This window comes from Lutjanus erythropterus, chromosome 3 (genome assembly GCF_056507025.1).
Source record: "Lutjanus erythropterus isolate fLutEry1 chromosome 3, fLutEry1.hap2, whole genome shotgun sequence".
NCBI classification, from domain to species: domain Eukaryota; kingdom Metazoa; phylum Chordata; class Actinopteri; order Lutjaniformes; family Lutjanidae; genus Lutjanus; species Lutjanus erythropterus.
Genome location: NC_139319.1, coordinates 41,695,661 through 41,708,274, shown reverse-complemented (window position 1 = coordinate 41,708,274; position 12,614 = coordinate 41,695,661). Strand labels below are relative to the sequence as shown.

Here is a 12,614-nt window from a genome sequence, read left to right as displayed (position 1 = left end):
CATTTTTAACACTAAACTGCCATCTATGTTACAGACACTCAATGCGACTTCACAACGACTTCGTCAGCCACTTGCACACTGTATTAAATTTAAGAAAGCTGACAGTGATCGGCTGCAAGCAAAACCATACAAATAGTAATTTTTTTCCAGATCTAGTTACAAAAAGGACTGAATGCAGGTATTGAAAGTGTCAGTAATACTTGGACCTGGTTATTTTGGCTGATACCTTAAAGGTACCTTATAGGTATCAACACCCAGCCCTATAACACACCCCTGGATAAATTGCCAGTTGCTGTGTGCAGTTCAATTGTTGGTTTCAGAGCAAAGTTACAAAAAAATGCAGGATAATCTTATGGCATTATTAGAGGAACGACAGTTATATTTTAGGAATAAGTCTCATCACTTTACATAAAGAAGAACAGGAAAACAAGCCATCATATAAATCCAAATTGATTTATATATCAGACAATTGTGTATATTAATTACTTCTTAGCTGTTCCGGTGAAAAATGCAAAACTTTTATAAGACTACAGAGTTTGAACTATGAATTTTCACATTTTAGCTGCAAATACAAATGTTGCAATCATCTTTACTTTGTTTTCAGTGGAGTGACTGAGATCATATCAGATCTATGCCTGTCACGTTTTAGATTTCTTGTTTTCTTCTTGTCTCACTACCTCCTACTTGTGTTTTTTATTCTGATTGCATTATTCACATGATTTTAATGGATCTTTGTGTGTTCTTTGGCCACATATACACACTCATCTTTGACCACAAAATATTATAACAAATGAATCAAGATCGCAACAAATGCTTTAGAGTGTTTGATTCAAACTCTGTTCAAATCCTCGGAAATATGCAAATCAGAAAACAGTTTCCTTTGGCTCCTGTTGTCTAACCCCAAAACCGATCCTCCAGTTCCTCCACATTATTTGTGCCTTTTCATGTAGCTTTTAATCCCCAGCCAAAGCCATCTTCTCTGCTTCAGTTGTTAATGTGTAGGCTGACTAGTGCAGCGAGCACTGCCACTGAAAACGGGCTCCAAATGTCTTTTGTCATGGACCATTAAAGTAGCACTGTTGACAAAATACATAACAACATACTCCACTACTCGCTCCCTCTTTGACTCTTCCTGTTGCTAACACTGCTTCTTTTTTTCTCTACCTTTTCTTTGTCCATTTCTTCTTTTCCCTTTCTTTATTTTTTACTTACTTATTAAATTTCCTTCCAACTTCTCTTTCTTGTCCTACCATTCATTCCTGTTGTTCTCACTCTGTCTCCCACCCCCACACCTCTCTCAGGATGATCGACTGCGGACGCCACTGTTGAAGCTGAAGTTGGCGGTGTGCAGCGTGATGCCAGAGCAGATAGCCAGATACAACATGGACTGTATGGCCAAGGTTGCAAAGTAAGTTAACTCATCTTTTGTTTCAGAAGACAGATGAATAGGAAATTAAGCAGGTGAACCTCACACTCCCCCCATCTTCTGGCCCTGCCTTTTAATCAGCTGTGACTTTTATGACTGTTCTATAAATTTCAGATTTTTACTGTCCAACCTTAACTGACACGTCTAAAAAAATGGCATTTTTGTGAATGTACAGTATGTTCATATAGTACTGTCTTTGTTTGTGTCCTGCAGACAGCAGTCAGAAGAGGGCGATAAGAACGGCTCAGAAGAGGAAGATGAGGAAAAGCCTGGAAAAAGGGTGATGGGTCCACGGAAGAAGTTTGTCTGGGATGACAAGCTCAGGTAATGATCCAGCACCACCCTGCAGGATGGTGTGCTGCAGCTTTGACTTTCTATTCTGACATACCCTGTCCTCTTTGTTTCCATCTTACCAGTTGCTCTCACTGTTGGTGACTAATCTAGTAAACGGAGCTTACACAGGCTTTAAAGATTGTTCAGAGGTGGAGAGAAATAAAGCCTCAAAAGTTTAGGAAATGAATGGCAAAATGGAAAATGTTATGAATATTATTCAGCTGTTGGGAACTCTTAGGATTAACACTCTTCACTTTGTCATGCATAAATATTGGTCTCATGTGTTTGTGAATATGCAATTTTGTCCCTAAACTTCACCAAACAAGACCTTTAAAAGACTAGTCCACTGATTTAGCATTACACTCCTATAACCTGTTGATTCTACTGGGCATATTACATATGTGCCACAGTTTTGATCTGTGCTCCACATGGCTGCATGTCCCATCAGCAGTGTTTCAGAAGCATGTGAGCAGCGGAGAGTTTTGCCCTCCTGATTATGTTGACTAGCTCAGATTTTATTGCTTTGGTCCTCTTTCTTTGCTTTTTGTGCCGTTTGTGGGAAGTGTAGTTTAATTGTTTCCTTTTTGGCCTGCTTTTATGACCATGACTCTGCACAGGGTCTTTTATTTTGAAAAAAGACCAGATTCTCTATGCTGTTTCTTTCTCTAACTTCCTGCCTGCTCGATTTGCTCTATGCTTATTGACACAGCATCCATCAGAAATAGACTTGACGTGTATTTGAAGCGGAGCAGAGCAGAGAGCCTCTTTTGGGATGCAGTGCAGCACTGCTGGTGGAATCACAAGCATTGTGTAGAATGGCAGCAGTCAGCTCTGGTGGACTTGGCGCAGCCATAATGCGACACGCTGTGCCCAGTGGAGTCGAGCCGTAACACTGTTGTACTATTTCTTTTTTTCACTCAATACAGCAGAGATATCGTTTTATTTGTTATGTATATTCTTCATCTTCGTCAGAGCATGTGCCTATATTGCTCAACTGAAACTTTGTCAGATTCTGGTGTTTGGCTAGTCGTTGCTAATATAACCTCAAGTAGAGATGAGCAGCAGGCCACGGCAGTCTGAAAACAACAGTGTTATGCTCAAGTCAGTGCATTGATGATGTTTGTAAAAAAAAATAAAATAAAATCTGGAGGTTTAAAGAAAGATATGTGACATCACTTGAGGCAGTTTATCAGATTTTACATGAAAACTTTTATAGTGCCTTTTCATGTATGCAGTGGTACTCCACATGACCTGCAAACAGACTTTGATGTGTAAAAATCAGTAAGCGTTCCTCTTAAGTTACTGTGGAAGGCCATGAGTTTTATGCCTGCATGAATGTGGAAACCCTGAGTAAAGAATTAGTGTCCTAATGAAATGAGAAGAGAAAACCCTTGAGACTGACTCGCAGCTGCTTTTCAATCATCATTCATTTTCCTAACAGCTTCCACATTTTTAGGAAAGGCTCTTTTTTTTCTCCACCGTCATTATTAGCTCTGACTCACTGAAGAATAACAGTCTCCTCAGTCATTATGTGCTCGACACCTGCAGCCTCATTTAGATTTTAATACTGAATGATTGGTGCTGAATTGAATATTTGTGTTTGTGCAGGAACCTGCTGTGCAGCTTGGTGCGAGTGAAGCTGAGCTGCTATGAGATGGAGAACCAGTGCTCTCTGTCTGTGGAGGACTACCTCAAGGCCTTCTTAGAGAATGAGGTCAAACCACTATGGCCCAAGGGCTGGATGCAGGCCAGGTCTGTGTGTGTGTGTGTGTGTGTGTGTGTGTGTGTGTGTGTGTGTGTGTGTGTGTGTGTGTGTGTCTTTGTGTGTGTGTGTGTGTGTCTTTGTGTGTGTGTGTGTGTGTTTTTATATAGAACAGCTGCTGCAAAATTCTTTCATGGTGATGAGACAATTACTGAAAATTCTCCAGGGTGAGAGCAATGGAGTTTATTTATTTAATTATTTATTTAATCTTTATTTAACCAGGAGAGTCCCACTGAGATTAAGAATCTCTTTTTTCAAGGGAGACCTGGCCAGCAGTCAGCAGTATAAACACAAGTTAAAGACAGGAAACACAAATACAATAAGCAAGCAATGGAAAATAACATTTCAAAAAGAGTAATCCTGGTGACAAGGTAAATTAGAAACATCCTAATGAATCTGCCTCTAAATATTTCATTATAAAAGTATTAAACAAGACGAATTTTTTGATTTTCAAATCGTTCTGCAACATATTCCAACCTGAGAGTGCAGACAACACAAAAGCCCCTTTTTCCAAATTCTGTACAGTCATTTGGGACAGAGTGTATGAAGAAATCCTGAAGATGTGAAGAGTGCTGTCTAGTGCTTTTCTGTGCAATAAATAGAGAGAGAGAATGTGTGTGTGTGTGTGTGTGTGTGTGTGTGTGTGTGTGTGTGTGTGTGTGTGTGCGCGTGTGCGCGTGTGCGCGTGTGCGTGTGTGTGTGTGTGTGTGTGTGTAATGCCAAGAGACAGAGCCATGGTCCTCGCTGTTTAGTTACCACTTTTCTGATTCACATCAGTTAATCAGTTCATGAATCAAAGTGCATTTCCGATCTCACCAAGTTTGTTGTAAAAAGCACACAACCATTTTTTGTTTTTTTATTTTTCTGATACAGTAGATTACGATAGATTTCAACAGAATGCAGAACAAGATGATGTTAATTATTTGTTCTGAACTGACTGAATAGTTAATTGACTAAACTGACTGGAGAGTGACTCATTAGCAGTGAGGTAGCAGTAATACAAAAAATACAAAATCTACAACACTTTTCTGATTTAAAAGCAAGGGTTGTTGAACTTGTGAGTCTGCCAGTGTTAGCCAGCCTTTTAGTTTTTCAACTGCAGGCCTGTAGAAATATAAATTAGCTTAAAACATGAGCGAAGTGACATAATGATAAACAAAGCAGCAAAATAAGCATAGAAAAGACAATGATGCAACAGTATCATGACTCCATCCACAGATCAGTATATGTAGCCATGCAAAGCAGTATACAACAACAGAACATAAATGACTAATAATGTTATTAACCACATTTTGTACACACTAATTATGCATTGCAATGAGACATAAATTCAAATGTTAACAACTAATAGTATTGATCCCAGTAAGATGTTAAAGGTAGAATCAGTGGGATTTGTCAGTGCTGTTTGTAAATGCACCACAAAGATAGTATTTGACGTCCTGGGAATGAGACTCAACGATCAGTTGGCATTTTGGGGTGGTGAAGCATCCCGAGCAGCAAAATAAAGAGAAAATAATAACTTACAGGCAGAGGGCAGGGCTCTGCAGATGCAGGTGCCACCACACACTTCTGGTGGGTGATGATTGAGAGATTACTTTTGTATGAGTCTGTGTATTGGTTTTTGGGGAAATCCTGCAGACCTTGCCTTTTAATAGAAATAGTTGATTGATAAAATGTTAATATCACATGTTAATCACATAATCCATGAAGCACAAAATCAAAGTCATTTGATCTTTTTGATTTTCACTGACTTTATTGTTTTTTAGTCAGTCTTCACACTCCCAGTGTGTCTCTGTGGGCATGCTGTTATTATGTGTGTTGGTGGTAACTGATATTGTAGAGGATTCTCTTCTTAGAAAATCAACCTAAAATAGCACAAGTGCAGTAGTGTTTGAAGTTGGGAGGTCGGGCACATTTTTTAAACCCATCCTCTTGTGGGAATAGTAAAGAAAGAACACTTCCAACTTTAATTCCCACATTGTATTCTTTTGTTTGGGTCAATTAGTATCTCTGCATAATTATTCTGCTGCCTGTTAGCAACCAAACACAAAGAAAAGTTTGACTTTCTTGCAGGTGTCTCTATTTTTCTCCTACTTGATATCTCAGATCAGTAATGATGTGTTAGTTGTAACTGGAAAATCATGACAGTGATGTTCTTGTAACGCTGGTGACTTTAAGAAATTGCTTGAGAAATGTAACCTGACATTAATCCAGCCATTCTGGTCCTCTGGCATTACCACTGTTCCTTATCGCTGTGTTTTTCCTCTGCTCAGGATTTTGTTGAAGGAGAGTCTTTCCGTTCACAGTCACCTCACTGGAAACCTGTGAGTATTTACTTTATCTCACACAGCTCGTGTTTCCTCAATAACTACTCAGGGATTTATCTTAGACTCGGCCTGAATGCAAAAATGTAAATAGAAAAGTCTGAATGTTTGCTGGCATTTTTCCATACAGAGTCAAGAGGAGAATGGTGCCTGGGCCCAAGGCCAAAGCCAAGGTGAGTTATAGCTCAGATCTTGTACTTTATATTTAAAAATATCCAGCTGATTTTTGCAGCACAGTTGATACAGTATTCAAACAGTATTTATCATGAAACAACAATATAATGCTGCCTCATAATGCGTTTTGGCTGCTACCATCACATTTGCTCAGTTCTGAAGACACAGTTGCTATTAATCCTTCATTTCAATTCATATGACTGATGCTGGAGGCTGTAATTAATCTTTGTAACTCAAAGCTGGTACTCAAATAATCGTGGCCAATGTGAACAAATAAAGACAGACAGAAGGAAACACAAAGAGAGAGGTGAAACTACCTGTAACAGCTCATGTGGTACATCTAGCATTTTCACAGCCCAAATTCCTGCTATCCTGACATACCTCCCAATTCAGTTAATAAAAAGTGTGGACCAAAATGCCTCTGGTTAGACCTACATCCAATCAGAGCAACAAAACATTTCATGATATAACACAGCCTGGCAGGACCAGTTGGTAAAAGGTCATGTTGGAAGCATTAGAAAATCTTTAAGTGCAGTCATTTGTATTTATTTTAGAGCAAACGTACCATCCAAGATTCAAACAGAACATTTCACATCAGCAGCAGCTGAGCAGGTTTCTGACAGTCTCCATGTGTCTCCTGTTCTTTAGGAGGGTCTTTGGATCCACAAACCACCTCTCACCCTGACCTCCACCACGTCTCTGCCCACCTCCACCTCTGCTCTGACCTCCAGCCGCCAGCCTGTCTCATCCTCGTCGCCGTCAGAGCCTATCTGTCTGTCGGACTCTCTGGACGAGGATCTGACCGCCCCCTCTCTGGACTCCATCTCCCACGCTCTGGCCCTCCTCAGCAACGCATCCAAGGGCCTGGGCCCCTCGGACAGCCCCTTGTCCCCTCCACCCCTGCAAATCCCAACCTCCTCTCCTCCCCCAGTCACCCCTCACTACCCCTCGGCCTCTCAGCTGTCTGCCTCGGTCGCGTCCACAGTGCAGCAACATTCCCTGACAAAGGTGGAAACGGCTCAGCTGGCAGCGGCGTCTGCTGGGAACTTAACGACAACAACGCTACCAACCTCCTCTTCTACCTCCTCTTCCTCGCCTCCCGTTGGCGCCTCCATGGCTCGTGTGCAGGCAGCGGGCCTGTCACTGGCCTCCAGGACTGCAAATGGCCCCTACGGCCCGATCAAAGGATCCGGCTCCGTGGGCCAAACCCAGACTCAGAGACTCATTACTATGGCATCACCCAATCACAGGCCAAGCTCGGTGATGGGCGGGAGTGGCAAGATGCATCCACACCCCTCCCCGTCGCCTCCGAAGCAGCGACCTCCTCCCACGGCTTCCCCTCTGCTGCCCCCCCATCAGAAGGGCTTCGTCAGCCCGGTGGGGATGCTGGGAACAATGGGAGCCCCTCAAGGACTCACCAAGAGCAGTGCCAAAGTTGGCGGCATCAGCAGCAACGGCAGCGCCGTGAGCAGCAGCATCACACCTTCCTCGTCGCCCTCCTCCCAGTCGCGCTCCAACTCTACCGCCCACCCCAGCCTACAATCCTTCTGCCCCCCCTCCCCAGTGGCGTCCTCGCCGTCCCACACTCCCCACAGCTCACACTCATCACAAGGTAAATCTCACACACACCACCACCAGCCCAACTTCATCACACCAATGCAGGCCACCCTCACCAAGTCCTCCCACAGCAGCAACTCCTCCCCCATCATCAAGCTCACCCCACGGCCTCCAGCGCCCACCCCGCCTCCATCCTCCTCCCCCTCCCCATCGTCTTCGCCCTCGCCCTCGCACCCGCTCTCCCACCAGATGATCTCCAGCCAACAGCAGCAACAACACCAGTACTCCCCCAAAACCCCCAAAACCTTTCGGTCCCCGTTCAGCGTGTCGGGTGGCGGCGGCAGCGGCGGGCAGGTCAAGCAGACGCAGGTTGGCTTCACAGGAGGCCAGAAAACTCAGTCCACCACAAGCAACAGTAGCATCATCAACAACTCCACCAACAGCAAGGGAGCTGTGTCAGCTGACCAGACTCCCTCGTCTGCTGCACCTTCAGTCTCAGCCAATCACGGGCAGAGGCAGAGGATGGTGGGTGGGGCTAACCAGAGCTCAAAGGCAGGAAACGGTTGGGCGGCTTCAGGAACTTTGACCACGTCCTCGACAACGTCACACCTCTCACAGGTTCATTTGTTGGGAACAAGAACAATATTGTATAAAAAGCATGTTTTGTTCTGAGCTTGAACAAACTCATCTGTGTTTTCTTTTCATCCTGTTTGTTCAGGTATCAACAGCAGGCACTTCTCTCCTGGGCAGCCCCTCTGCTCTGCCTCTGGGCTTTGGGATGTTAGGAGGCCTGGTGCCTGTCTCGCTGCCCTTCCAGTTCCCCCCGCTGCTCAATTTCAGCCCTCCAGGAGCCCCAGGGGCTGCTGGCATGGGCTCAGCCCCCAGCTCCAACTCAGGATACCCCCTAGCACAGAGCGACCTAATGGGTGAGTGGACACAGCGCAGGTTTTAAGAACCCAAAAACAAAATAATTCAAGGGGAAACACTTGTCTTTGACCTTTTCAGAAACACATTCAGCAACATTTAAAGACACAGAACATAGGCAGCTGAGCAGGAACAGCTGGGAACTTCTTTATTCAATTGTTTTTGGTGATTTATTATGTTTTACTGTCAATACATTCCATAAAAAGACCAAAACCAGCAATGTGTCAACTCTCAGTACTCTCTGACTTCCCTCTGTGGTACTAACCCCAAGCCTTTTGATTCATTCTGAAAATGTAGACATGTTTTTAAAGTATAGTTTCTTTTTTTTTTAAGTCTTGAGTGCACAATAATTAATTTCTAGTAATATAGATCTCATTAAAATAATAATAAATGTCCTGTAATAGCTGGACACTAGTTTTAAATAGTTTTACATACTCAAAAGGAAGTTAACAGTGCATGTGTTTGGGACTATTTCGAGCTGTGAATTAAAACACATGTAGTGTACATAGAATAGAATAGAATTTTAATTTTGCACTGCTATATTTAAATGATTAGTATTATCACTGATCATACAGATTAAAATACACTACAGGTAATGACTCTTGTATCAAAAATGCAATCAGAAAGAATACAATTTGATATTAATTTAGATATTTCAAGCTGTCAAACATTTACTGGAAATGAGAAGAAGAAATTGACTCGGGTCATCTGTAAAGATGACTATAATTCACAAATATACTCAGCTGTAGCGAAGCAGGTTAACTCACTAAATTTACCTGTAAGTTAAAATGATGAAATGGTTCGGAAAAAGCCTGGTCCAGAACAACAAGCAATTTATCATTCTGTTTTTTCTTTTCTTTTCATAGAGAAATAAGTTTGTCTGTGCTTGGTAGAAACTTACTTTGTATAATACTGCATAGACAAGCATTACAGGTCTTTAAACTGGTAACAAAACACCTTAAATCATAAATGCAACATTTTTCAGAAACAGCAGCAGCAATTAGATATGAATAGTTGTTTTACAAAAACAGTTAAATGTCACTCTTAAATTCAGTAATCCAACACCTGTTTGAAGTGATATTCCCTGCAGCTCTCTCAAACAAACCAAAAGCACATGATTTTGGAAAATTAATACAAATGAAACAATCTGTTTTTGCAAACTACCTCTTCATATCTTCTTCAAATCGTTCAACCCTGTTTGAAGCAGATTTACTGCTTCATGGAGATGAGTATCAAGTGTCAGCACTGAACCACTACCTGACTGGTTAGTACTGAAATATCCTGGACAAATGATGCTGCCAGGGCTGCAACTAATGATCATTTTAATTGTTGATTAATCTGCCAATTACTTTTTCCATTTACTCAGTTAGTTGTTAGATCTATAATGTATCAAAAAATGGTGAAAAATGTTGATCAGTGTTTCTCGAAGCTCCAGGTAACATCTTTTTCCCACAACCCAAATATATTCTATTTACTGTCATAGAGGAGTACAGAAATCAGACAGTACTCACATTTAAAAAGCTTTAACAACTTTTTTCCTAAAAAATAACCAATTATAAAAATAGTTGGCAATTAATTTGATAATTAATTGTTGCAGCCTTAGATACTTTTATGTTATCCTTCATAAATACATTGATTAAAATGTTTAATGTTTAACTTATTTAACTTATTCCTGCAAAAAAAGTAATAATAAAATAACCACTGAATCTTTTTACATCTTTTCATGTCATGTCTTGATTTTTTGCAGTAAATTATGCTGAGTAATGTCAGTAATAGTACTGACAAGCAGCACCAGTATTGATACCCACCCCTGCTCATGGAAGACAGACATAGGATAGATATAAGAAAAAAACAGGGAACTAAAACAGATCATTTTTAGTCATTAACATTCTAATCTTTATTTTAATTCCAGCCTCTGTATGTTCACTTTCTGTGTGTTTGTGTGATCTGAGACTGAAGTGCACCAGCAGCACCTCTGCTGTGCTCCAAGTCTCTCGCTGTGACCCCCTCTCCATGTTCTTTTATAAACCAACGTCTCCCTCTTTTGTTCTCTCCATCTTTTGTGTCCGTCTCTGTCATCTCAACCTTTTGTACTCGGGTGCCTCGCTACCACTTCACTTTGATCCTCTCCTCTCTTTTGTTGCTGCTCTCCCATTTTAACACTCCCCCTCCCCTCCTTCACCCTTCATCATCATCACCATATTCCCCCTTTATTGTTGTTGTTGTTGTTGTTGCCTTCTCCCCTCTCATCTTCCCTCCATCTCTCCTCAGATCTGTATAAGAGTCTCCAGTCAGGGTCGCAGGCTGCCCTACCTCCTCACTTGCAGCTTGCTTTCTCAGGTAATCTGCATTCCTCCTCCACTCCGTCCTCCCTCTCTCTCCTTCCTCTCTCTCTCTGTCTCCATCTGTCTGTGTCAAGTCGACCTGTCGTCCTCTGCTCAGCCGCACTGTTGTTTGCTCTCCAACTTTCTGCTTGCTTCAGTATATTTGGTGTTTGGCATGCCTCTGCTTTGTCCTCTGTAGCTGTAGCACTGTAGACGCATGTTGTAAAGCTGCTGAAGTCTCTAGTTGTTTTTTTTCACTCGTTTGCAGAATACGCAGCGAGGATTCACTTGTGCAGATGGTTCTTTGATATGAGAGCAGCCGTCTAATTAACATATGAAACTGCAGTGTGGGATTTGAGCGTCTGAATTATGAAAAAGGAAACGCATTTGGAAGCTGATGTCTCAGGGAAATGTGGTTTGAAATTGTGTTTATCACAAACGTCTGTAGTTTTAAACAGAGACTTAGAGCTCACAGTCCAGTCTCACCTGGATGATTCATGACACTCGAGTCAAAGAACCACCTGAACATCTAAACCAGGAGACACAAACTCAAACACAACTCATCCTTTTTGACAGTGTTGCAGCAGTCAGTTTAACGTCTCCTCCAGCCTGTTGCACCAGTGATGAACTTCAAATTCTACACTGAATATTATAATTAAGATGGTTTGACGATAAGCTGTCTTTCTGCAGTAAACCTACTCAAATCAGGCCTCACACCTGTGAACAAATATTAATCCTCAATCTAGTAGTTTAACTATCTTAAGTTGTAGCAGAACTTACTGTCGGCTCACTGACTTAATGTTTCTGCTGCAAAATGTGCTGCTTGAGTTCCTCTACTTTACCCAGTAGGTTATTCAATATTATGAACTCTATGCTCACCGCTATTTAACACTACTTATTGTTCAAGTGTGTAGATTAGATTAGGGGGATTTATTGGCAGAATATGTCAGAAATTTAACATAATATCCATTCACAATTATGTTTTCATTATTGTATAAACACCAGAAAATAAGAATAGTTGTTTATTTGTTACATTAGAATGAGCTCTTTACATTTTACAGTTGAAAAATGAACTTGTCAGTTCTCTCTGGTGGAAAAACTCCAGATCAGGCACTATGTCTGATCACCGCAAACTTATAATTGGCATTTTTGTTCTGAAGATTCAGAAAGAAGTTTTATTCATTTTTTATCATCAATAAACCAACAGAGAAACACAGTCAACTCACTGTTGATCAAACATACACCATCTTAGGCTTGGGTGGTATCAAGGTATTACAGTATTTCAGGGTATTTAGAAATCCCAAAGGTTTGATTTTCAGTACTGTTATCATGAATACAGTTATGTGAAACTAGAAGTTGCTTTTTTTTGTTATCGAGGGAAAGTAAACGTAAAAAGCAATTAATTTAGTACAGTAGGGAACTGAGTCAAAAGAATTATTTGGAGGTAGAAAATAACTAATTGGCTTGTCACTTCTGCTTAATTTAATATAACTAAATGGAATCATGACTATATTGCCACATGTAACTTTATTTTGTGATCATTTATTCCAGCTGTAAAAGCAGCATCTGTAAGTCTCTGTTCAGCCAAATGCCATTTAGCAAGCATTATGGAATAAAGGTGCTTATTTCCTACGAATTCATTCATCTATTGGCCGTAAGTATTTAGACCCAGCAAGACTCGTCTAAGAAGCCTAACTGCATATGAGACACAAAGCATTTTAATCTAGAAAATGTCATGTACGCTGCAATGACTTCTGTTTTTTCACATGAATACCGTCATGTACTCGTGA

The 12,614-nt window shown here is 41.3% G+C and overlaps 1 protein-coding gene across 4 annotated transcripts in view; it reads left to right on the top strand.

The window, feature by feature from the left end:
• LOC146330711 (uncharacterized) overlaps positions 1 to 12,614 on the top strand; it is a 29,489-nt gene that overhangs the window by 14,235 nt on the left and 2,640 nt on the right. For 2 of the 4 annotated variants that reach the window (XM_084716234.1, XM_084716233.1), the window contains exons 9-16: positions 1,302 to 1,408; positions 1,640 to 1,750; positions 3,368 to 3,511; positions 5,795 to 5,845; positions 5,976 to 6,018; positions 6,668 to 8,194; positions 8,295 to 8,502; positions 10,772 to 10,840. In XM_084716234.1, coding sequence (XP_084572360.1) covers positions 1,302 to 1,408; positions 1,640 to 1,750; positions 3,368 to 3,511; positions 5,795 to 5,845; positions 5,976 to 6,018; positions 6,668 to 8,194; positions 8,295 to 8,502; positions 10,772 to 10,840 — 2,260 coding nt within the window. The remainder of the gene's footprint in view (positions 1 to 1,301; positions 1,409 to 1,639; positions 1,751 to 3,367; positions 3,512 to 5,794; positions 5,846 to 5,975; positions 6,019 to 6,667; positions 8,195 to 8,294; positions 8,503 to 10,771; positions 10,841 to 12,614) is intronic. The other 2 variants (XM_084716236.1, XM_084716235.1) reach the window with 2 other exon arrangements.